The sequence below is a fragment of the Saccopteryx leptura genome, chromosome 2 (genome assembly GCF_036850995.1).
Source record: "Saccopteryx leptura isolate mSacLep1 chromosome 2, mSacLep1_pri_phased_curated, whole genome shotgun sequence".
Taxonomy (NCBI): domain Eukaryota; kingdom Metazoa; phylum Chordata; class Mammalia; order Chiroptera; family Emballonuridae; genus Saccopteryx; species Saccopteryx leptura.
This window is the reverse complement of record NC_089504.1, coordinates 264,640,860-264,651,054: the sequence shown is the minus strand read 5'-3', so window position 1 is coordinate 264,651,054 and position 10,195 is coordinate 264,640,860. Positions and strand designations below refer to the sequence as shown.

The window sequence follows — 10,195 nt, the reverse complement described above, 5'->3', positions numbered from 1 at the left end:
AGAAATTAAAAATCTCTCAACTTATCCCTGGCTCAACCCACTGAAGAAATATTGTCCAAAAATGAGACATCAGAGCAGGCTTTAGAAATAGGATGTAATGAAAAATTGAGAACATTCTTTAAAAATCCAGATTAGTAAATTTTTGTTCCATTATGCCCAGAGAGACCTAATTTCCCAGTGGGCTTTCATGGAGTCTGCGGACATTTCATACATTGTCCCCACACACCCCAACAGTCCGGTACCTTACACCATCTCGCGTCACCCGGTGAGTGTCCAGCTGTAGCTCACGAGAATGAAGCATTGTCCGAGAGCAGTGAGGACAGCGGAGGCAGGCAGGTCAGCAAATAAGCTCAGATCGGGTAGGCTAAGCCACCTTAGGAGCCGAATCAATGTGAACATGCAGCAAACCAAGGCTGGGATGGAGAAGAGAGGGCACTGGCTCTGCACGGGATGTGTGTGGGGAAGGGAGATGCTGGCAGAATTGTGGGATAGGGGCTCTTCATTTCGTGGCCTCAGAGTCGAGGGAGGGCAAAATCCAGAACATCTGGAGTTCAACTTCAGAGAAATGTTCTCAATGATCTCAGTACCCCACGGGGACACTGAGTGGGAGAGCCCAGAATAGAAATGGATTCTTCAGCTAGAAGAATGAACAGGTCACCGTCCCTTTAGGGTGGAGGTCAATGTTTCCTGACCTTGGCTGAGAGGGAACCTTGATCTGGGGTCTAGAGTTCACCCCCATGTCTGAAGGCCTGCTGGGAGTAGGGGACACATACACACACACCCTCCTTCTCTTTTTCTCATTCCCTCTCGTTCCCGTTTTAAGGAGATGCTGAGGACTAATGTTAGCAAAGGAAACTGGACATATAGCTAAAGGTTCTTTTGAAGGGACCTACAGTGCTAAATATATCACGCTGTGCAGCTCAAACACAGGCCGTCACCCTCTGTTGCTTGGGATTTCTCAAGATGCTGCCCTAATTTTTAATCCCAATAGAAGAGGCATGGGTAGCAGAATTTGATATCCTGGAATATCCTGGCCAATTACTGTATTTGAGGGAAGGTTGGAGTTCATGTTCATTCAGAGGTGGAAGGAAACCATTGGATGATTATGATAATGAGTTCCGTGACTTAGCAGAAAATTCTTTTATTTTATGTTATTAAGAGAAGGGTAAATGCAGGCTAAGGGATAAGAAACCTGATTTATCAGTCAGGGGAAGTTGAATAAAAGAGTTCATCAGTTCATTGGAACTAGAAAAATCCAGGTGGTGGGTCAGGGGACTTTAATAGCAGTGCTCTCTGCCACTTGATTCAGGACTCAAAGGCGTGCGTGTGCGTTTAAGGTGTTCAGATAGCCAGGAAGGTTTCCTGGTCCAGGAAATTTCATGGTCATTGTGGTGTTTGCAGGCAGATTCCATTTCTGGCAATTGCTCTGCCCACCCAAATTTCACCTACTGTTGAAATGGCTCAAGGTATCACTTCAATTCCCAATCTCCAAACAATGCAATAGCAATAGGCTTGCTGGCTCAGAATGGTGGTCCATCTGCAGGCCTGGCCCTAGGGAAAGCTGCATTTCCAAGGTGGAAGAAAGCAATTCTGTGCACAGACAGCCACCCCTAGCAATACCTTGGCATGAAATGACACCAAGCAGAGAGAATCTTTCAAACAATACAAGGCTCAGCGTCAGAGTCTTATGTAATAATCATGCCTTTCAGAATTGGGATGTTGAGAGAGTCCTGGTCACATTCTCAACTACTCCTGAGCTCACAGGCTGAGTGGGAGGGAAAATGGAAGAGGATCTCTGGATGGGGAGGCCTTTCTCTCTGCCTGTCTGGTCTCCTGCCCTGGGACTGCTTTGGTTTGCGGGCTGACCGTGGGTCATGAGGCGCCAATAATATCTAGACCAGAAGGCAGGGCCATGACAAATGAATCTACAGCATGGGGTTGCATTTGTCTTTTCACAGCTGATGTGGCAATGCCTGATTTCTATTTCAACCAAAAAACAAACAAAACAGAGGCTCCTTCTAAGAAAAATCACAGTCACCGACTGTTCTGACTCAAGAGGCGGAGTCTGGGATAAAGAGTGGGTGTCCACTATGACCTTGGTTCAGGGGCCTCCACGTCTCTCTATGGAGGGGTCTAGGCAGCAGGCTCCATCTGTTCCTGGCTGAGAATGGAGGGCCCTGTCCACACCCCCTCCAGGGGACCCTTCCACCAACTGTAATGGTGCTGGGGGACTGGGGAGGGACTTAAGGGGACAGGGCATTTCTACCAGAGAAAGGCTGACGTGTTCCACCAAATGGAAATTGTACAGATTTGCCAAGTAAGGGGCTGCTCTTTTTTTTAATACCTCTGAGTTTTGGGGGTTTGGAAGGATCGCCTGAGGCTGCCTTCTGCTCAGCGCTTACTCTGGGCAGGGGTAAAGCACAGTCCTGGCCCAGAGGGACAGTCAGGGCCCTGGTCTGGTCACATTGCATGACAAGGATCCTGCTTTGCTAGAAGGACCAGCCCAGGTCTCAGCTGAGGTATATTTACTAATCACCTTTTAAGCATCCTGATAAACTGACTCTCATCCACAAACCAGGCACAGAAGCTCTGGATTGAGGGTTCCCCCATTGCAGGAGGTCCTCAGTCAACTCTCTTACTAAAGTGTTTGTTTCAAGGTGTCAACCTTTTCCATCTCTATTGAAGGCCCAGCTAGGTGTGGTGTCCTCTCCGGGGAGAGCAGGGGAGGCCGGGCCCCTGGCATGGGGCCTTGCTGCTGGGCAGAGAGGCTCGCTGCCTCCTAGACCAGAGTCTGGGCTGCCTTTCAGCCAGGATGTGCTGGCCCTGCCTCAGCACTGTGCCCCATCCTGAATTCCGTCTGCTCTGGCAGGAACACACACTCTGCCTGGAGTCCCTACATGTCCCTGCCACACTGACCCTGTCCTCAGGGCTTCCCCGTGACCAGCGCTAAGGCCGGGCCCCATTCTCATCATCTGGTGCCCTGGTCATATGGGTTATAAATACTTTTAAAACATCACCTTTACCAGAGCCTCAGGCACGTCTGTGGACGCTGGGGGAGCTCTTTAGCCTAGCCTAACACTTAAAGCACCTGCTGTGTGGGTGACAGGCCTGCCCCCACCAGCACTGCCAGCTCTCTGCTTCCTAGACCCTCTCCACAGTGTGGGCTGCTGGGCTATGGCTTTGCTCGTCCAGACCAGCCCTGGCTGCTGCCGCCACAGCACCCTGCCCCCTCCGCGCCAGCTCTTCCTCCCTCCCTGCCCCTACCCTTGGCATCCGATGCTCCTGAGTCTGTGCTTCTTTGGGGAAGCAAGCCACAGGGTGACGCGTGAGATGCAGCTGCCCTGGTGGCGCTGGTGCTGGCTGGGAGCCGGGGAGGGTGGGGGGAGATGCCCCTTCCTAGGGTCTCCAGTCCCCCCCCCCCCCCAGTTAGAGCGAGAAAGGCTTCCAGGCCTCACGGGGCAATGGGTGTAGACATAGGCCAGCTCCGTTCCTCCACGGCTTTTAGAAAATGGGAAGGGGCAGTGGAAGCAAAGCCATCCAGATGTTCCCTCTCCCACGGGAGTAACCCTCCATGTTCTTGTGTCTTCTTTCCCCAGCAAAGAGGCAGAACTATGGCAGTGCCCGTCTTGCAAAGGGAAGTAAAGCAATCTGGTGGGTTTGGCTGGTTTGCCTTTTGTCCTTTCCTTTTTCTCTGATAATGCACGCGGTCCTTCCTTCTTCCTCCCCCCCACCAGCTTCCCAATTCGGTCTTGGTTTTTCTCCATGTGAGAGAGGAGCATGCATCGGAGGGGGAAGCAGCCTCTAGCACTTGTCGTCTTCTTCTGTATCACTCAGGAGGTCGCTGACGGCTCCACACATGCCCGGCCCTGGCCCTCCGCGCCTCCGCCGCCGGTAGTGCCCATTGGGCAGCTGCCAGCTGTGTCGCAGGGGCGGGGCCGAGCCGATGGTGTTGGCGCGGCCCAGGCTGGTGGCCACGGCCGCTTCGAAGGTGAGCGTCTCCTCCTCGCCACAGTCCGAGGCGTGGGCGTCTTCGTGCAGGGCCAGGTAGGGCTCGGAGATGTAGCGCTGTGGGGAGGGCTGACTGGGCTGCGCGTGCCGGGACCTGGAAGACTCCGGCCGGCCAGCGTCGTTGCTCTGCAGAGCGTGGGACGTCAGCGGGGAGCTGCCCTCGCTCCCATCGGCGGGGGGAGAGATGCTCCCGGTGTGTCGGATCAGGGAGCTATAGGAGAGGAGGGGCCGAGGCTTGGGAGGGACGGGTGGGAGCTGCCGACGACTTCGTCTGGGGGTGCTGGTGTCCGAGATGGAGGGGATGGAGCTTTCACTCAAGGAACCCGTGCCCTGGACGGCAGGAGAGAGACGGCAGGTGAGACTGGGCGGGCATGGTCCCTAACCCTCCCACAGGAAGCCCTGCGAGTCTGAGCTGGTGTGTCCTCCGCTACAAGTCACGTCCACTCAGGGACTACAGGAGATCGACAGCCAATACCATTCAGACCAGGGCATGCCAACTTTTAATCTGGATACAATTTTCTGGAAGTCTTGTTAGACCACAGGTACAGGCTTAGAAGATCTGGGGGGAGGCCTGAGATTGTGCACTTCTGACAATCTCCCAGGTACTATGGTCCACGGGACAAACACTTGAGCGGCAAGGATCTGGGAACTCTGTCCACAGGGGTGGGGAAAAGTGGGTTTACTTATGGCTGTGAGTATACCAAACAGTTTGATTTTCCAAACAAGGCAACCGTAAGCCTACTTTTGTCCCACCCTGTATGTAACAAGTGCTCGTTGAAAGAAAGACATGGAAGTGTTCTGGAACGTGCATGCAGGCCCAGGGGGCGGCTCCATCTGGGAAGTGGGTCTGTGGCAATGGCAGACCTCACTCTGCCTGCATGTCTTCAGTGGCTTGCTGAGGTTAACTCAGCTTCTACACCCTCGTCGGCTGGTTCCGGCCTTACTGACCTGCTCAGCTATTCCCAAAGGCCCCTGAGCACAGCTGCTGAAAAATGGCCCTCTAGGACAGTTTCTCAAGGTGTGTGTGACCTCCAAACCACCTGCTCCAGATCTCCTGGGGAAGGGTCCTTCCAAACACAGAATTCTGGGTTTCCCTTTCCTGCCGGCCTCACTCCTGAGACAGAATCCTCGAGGTGCCAGGAAGGTGCAGTTGTAACAAACCACAAGGGATTCTATTCTGCACTAAAAACCTGAAAACTACAGCTCTGGAAGCCAATGTCTCCACTGCCTCTGTCTCAGAGTCCCGGCAGCCTTGTTCCCACTGTTGGTGGGCGAGTTTCCCGTCTGGGCTCTGAGAACCTTGAGGGGAGGTAGGGCTGGTTGTGAGCAGGAAGACAGGGCCCGAGAATGGCTCCCGGTAGGTAGTGATTTCTTAGGCACAGGCCAGAAGGAGAGGGCCTTCCTGTGCGATGGCTGGCCACCAGGGAAACGAACCAGAATCAGTTGGACTTAGGAAGCCTGAGCCGATAGGTGTATCACAGTTCCAACGAACAATGCTCCTATGACCGATCCATGAACATTATCTGGCTAAAGCACCATCCTTCCCTCTTACAGCTGGCTGAGACATTTGTGAACTTACTGGTTGTGACTTAGTACCTCCAGATTCTGAGGACTGGAGTGGAATGACCTCTAGATGCCCTTGTCTTTCCTGGGGGACTGTCTGGTCTTCTGTGAATGCCTATCAGAGCACTCAGTAGCTAAGCTCTGTGCACAGTGGATGTAGTATCCTATCTGACTGAGGTCTGTGTGGGGACTCCCCCTTTGCAGCTGATGCTAACGACCACCCTTCCCTGTCTCTCCGCAGAAGCTCGGCTTCCCCGCCCCCCCCCCCCCCGCGCTCACCTGTCTGTTGGGGGTCTGTGACCTGCCCTCACTGGGAGACCTGGACTGACGACGCTCCGGGGACTCCCAGTCGGCCTGGGTTCCTCGCTCCTCTGAGTTGCAGCGGGAGACATCAGGGGAAAGAAGGTGCTTTCGCTCTTTCGATCGGCCCCGCTCTCTGCCCCCGGAGCGGTGAGTGTCGGACTTGTGGCCTATGAGAGATGACAAAAGCAACCGTTCACAGCTCAGCCCAAACTGGCCGCTGAAAGGAAAGACAAGTCTTAGAGCCTGGGACTGGGCCCCTGAAGACCCTGGCTTCTCCAGGCATGTCAGCAAGTCCTCTGAGAGGGAGACAGAAGAGAAAGGCCAGAGTGTACGCATGTCAAAGGATGGGATCAATTCTCTGCTGCTTCTGTTTATGCTAAGTCACTAGGATCTTTGCCAACAATACAGATCAGGAATTCTCTGTCCTGAGCAAGCATGTGCAACTTTTGGGGGGAGGGGGAATGGTACCCGGAGAAGGGAATGAGGAAGTGGCTATGAACTAAATAGCACAGCTGACGTAATGCCAGGGTGAGGACCCTCGGACCGAAGTGAAAGGGCTTCAGTTCTAGTCTCAGTTCTGTCACTTACTGGCCTTACAAAATGGGGAAGTCATCGCTTTTTCCATCTTTGTTTCTTCATCTAGCAAAATAAACTCCACTGTGCAAGCCCATTCCAGGCAGCGCTATCTGGGCTGAAGTGGGGTTGGTGGTTCAAGTCCAGCCCCCGCTAGGGGGTCTCTGGTACATTCCTAGGAACCCTGAGGGCTCCGCAGGCCACCTGCGAATCTCAGCTTTAGTGATGGCTGTAGCCCTACTCTAGAAGGAGGACTCTCACAGGCCCGTGCTGGGGTGTGAGTCAGATATGGGACCCTCTTTGGTAAGGAGCACTCTTCCTTCCTTCACTCTCCTCGACCCTTATCTGAGTTCTCTCCCAGAATCGGCTCACGGAGGCGGGAGCCTGAAAGGCAAACAGGGAAGCCCACCACACCTGAGTCTGAGTTCAGGCGATGGGCTGACAGCCGCAGGGAGGAGTGGTAACTCCGGCGACGGGACTTGTAGGTGTTTTCACTGCTTCGCTCCATGGAGAATTCCTCCAGCCAAGAGGAATTTGAACGCTTATCCCGAATAGTGGAAAACGAACGTCTCATGGAGCTGGAGTCTGTTATCACCTGGAAACAGGAGTCCCGGGAGGAACACAAGGTATGGGTTAATTACTGAGCGGGTCCTGAGAGAAAGAAGTGGGCTGTAATTGTTGAAGCTTGCAAAGTGTAACTTCCCTTGAATCCCTCTTGCTCAGACCTTAGCTGGGGGAAGCTGTCCCACAAAGTGTGCTTATGTTATATCTTGACATCACTGGACTGGCCCAGGGTCTTCTCTTCATGATCAGGAAAGTGAGCAGCTGACCGTACTATGCTGCCTCCGCTAGAGCCGCCTACACAGGGCCTCAGCCAGGACCCACAGTGACCCTCGAGACACTGACATACAGGAGGGTGATTGTCCAAACATCTGCACCACGCAAGCAGCATGGCTTTGCCTTTGCCAGAGAAGTCCTGTCCTACGGCTCCAGAGCTCGGGAGACCTGGTAACTGAGGAGCTACTAAGAATGCGTTGCTCTCCATCATCCGTCCCACCACAGCCCCCACCTTAAACTTGGGCATTGTGATTTGCTGCAGGTGTTAAAAAACAGATCCACGGAAACTTGTCTCTGTCAAAACATAAGACAAGACAGCCAGGAAAACAGACAAAGGAATGAGGCGTGGCCTGCACTGGTAGGACAGACAGTCCTGACACTGAGCTGTGTGTGTTTAAGTAACTGCATGTGTGCTCCAGGAGCCAGGACACAGGGAAGGAGAAACACACAGGAAAAATCCTGGGAAATATTTTCTTGCATGGCTGGTTGAGTCTTGTGGATGTTGAGCCCATCTGGAGGGAGTCAGGCCATCTTGCTGGCCAAGCTGTTGTGCTGTGGGCTTCATCGAAAGCCCACTGTGGGGCCTTCTCTACAGAGCCTGCTCCACGTGAGCCAGGTTTTGCTCCTAGGGAAGGAGTGGGACCTAGTCAAGGGCTCACCTGGAAATAGATGTTTTTTTCATAACCCACCAATTTCATACAGCCCAGGATGCCACAGCATATGGTAGGTGGTTGTTTTTTTACCTGGGGATCCACAGTCAGGCGTGGCATAGAGGATGCCCTCCCAGATCCCGCATGCTCCTGGGTGTCCGGAGGAAGGTAGATGCCATGGTTAGAGGGCTGCACGCTTTTTAATTCACTAAACTCTGGCTCCTGGAAATAAACATAGCCAAGCTTGTGGGACTCGGTTCCATCTCATTGCTTTTCATCTCCAGTGGATGATTCTGCCTCCTCCATACCAAGAAGGACTTTTAGAAGAGAGAATTCCATCTTTAAGGTCTGTTATATGAGTGTGTCTATATGTTCAGAGATATGGTATACCAGATGTCCCAAGCAGAAAGCTCTAACTGGGACTAAGATCACCTTTTTGCAAGTGTCATGTTATTTTTATCACTAAGAAATGCTTCAGATTTTATAACTTGGCAACCCAACATTATTGGTCGTCAATATGGGAAGCTTACTGTTTGAGAGTTGGTAGTGGCGGGTTTATTCTTTTAACCTAAAGAAGCCATTTGTCAATTAAATGGAAACCTGTATTCTGGTTGTATCTGATGTCAAATGTATTTTCTCAAACCTTAAGACACATCTTATTAGCAGAGTTTTCTTATGGTTGGAACCATCAAAAAAAAAAAAATGTGGGCGGCCATCTGTCAGGGATGCTCTAGACTGGTACAGTACGATAGAAACATAAGTGGTTTGCATTATGTAATTTTTAATTTCCTAGTAACTACATTTAAAAGAAAATATACTTTATGTAACCCAGTACAGCCAAATTGTCTCATGTTAACATCTAATCAATATAAAAAATTAAGACATTTGACATTTTTTTTGGTGCCAAAATGTTTGACATTGGTTATATGTTTTCCACTTGAAGCACATCTTAATCTGGATAAGCCCCATTTTCAGCCCTGGATCACCGCATGTAGGCAGTGGCTCTTGTACTGGACTGTGCCACTCTAGAGTGCTAGGAAATTGGATTACAGACTTTATAATCTTTGTACAACATGAGGGTGGTTAACTCTCTCGGGAAAATCACTGCTCTAAAGGGGTTGCTAGCGTCACTCTATAAAGAGTGGAGCTACCTTAGAAATTGAACGTGGGTCACCAAACAAAGAGACCTAGGAATATCTTTGGCATCTGGAAATTATACCAGAAAAAAAGCTATTTTAAATTTTAGGAAATGGTGCTCTAAAAACAGATGTCTAAGAAGGGTGCTGCTAAAAGTCAGCCTTCAGGACCGTTTGGCTGAGTGGTTTCTGGTGTCAATGGGAGGACTGTCATCCCAGGACATGTGATGTATGTGCTGAAGAAGGTAGTGCTGCGGTATATGCTTCATATAGTACACAAGTCTGACTCGAAACACAGGCGGCAACAACACTGCGGTCTACAGGTGTCAGAGGTGGTGCGAGACACACACACAAGTCACGGCCACGCCTCAGACGCAGAGCAGGGGCCCCGAGGGACGGGCAGGAGTACACACTGGTGAGTGTGTAGCACAGGCTGACCCCTGATTCACAGACACTAGTACCGACAATGAGATGAACACATATCCAAAAAGTCCTGGCACTACGGCTCAGCCCTGGGGAACCTGTAGGAATGATGATGTGATAAAGAAATCTCCCTGGGAAAGAAAGGAGACATTATTGAGATTCCCCCCACCACCACCAGGCAAGCCTTAAAATGCTGAGAGGTCCTTTTAAGAATCAAGCAATCTGTACCATTAGTCCCTGGGCCTCAGTGCTAAGTTCCTTAGAGAGGAAGGCAGAGAATTCCTCCAAGGGTTCCTGCCCACCTTACCAGGGACACCCTCGGGCAGGCACACGCAAGGAGTGTATGGTCTAGCTGTCTCCCCAGCACAACCACGTACACTCCCTCCACGCAGCTGTCACAGGGCAGGAATCGCCCACTTGTCTGAGCTACTGAAATGTTTTGCCCCCTCTGAGAGGTGCCCGTGGCATCGGACATGCAGGTCACTCTCCACCCACACTGTCCCTTCAGGGTGGCACTGGAGCACAGTGTAGCAGTGGGGAGGGCTCGGGACAGAAAAACAGATGCATTATAATCAAAGTGACATGGAACTCAGTACAAGCGGTCTGGACTTTCACGAAGGTTGGGTTTTGTCTTTTTTTTTTCTCCAGGCCAATGAATGTTTGAGCTTTAATTCTAAGCTCAGGAGGACGCTTGTGGCTCCT

The 10,195-nt window shown here is 51.7% G+C and overlaps 1 protein-coding gene across 2 annotated transcripts in view; it reads right to left on the bottom strand.

The window, feature by feature from the left end:
• Window positions 1-1,997: 1,997 nt before the first annotated feature.
• The window catches only part of CACNA1E (calcium voltage-gated channel subunit alpha1 E), a 359,312-nt gene continuing 351,114 nt past the window's right edge, over window positions 1,998-10,195 (bottom strand). For both annotated transcript variants that reach the window (XM_066361678.1, XM_066361677.1), the window contains 4 exons: window positions 8,028-8,156; window positions 6,862-7,042; window positions 5,851-6,041; window positions 1,998-4,338 (listed from right to left, as the gene is read on the bottom strand). In XM_066361678.1, the coding sequence (XP_066217775.1) occupies window positions 3,802-4,338; window positions 5,851-6,041; window positions 6,862-7,042; window positions 8,028-8,156 (1,038 nt within the window). In that variant the 3' untranslated portion in view covers window positions 1,998-3,801. The remainder of the gene's footprint in view (window positions 4,339-5,850; window positions 6,042-6,861; window positions 7,043-8,027; window positions 8,157-10,195) is intronic.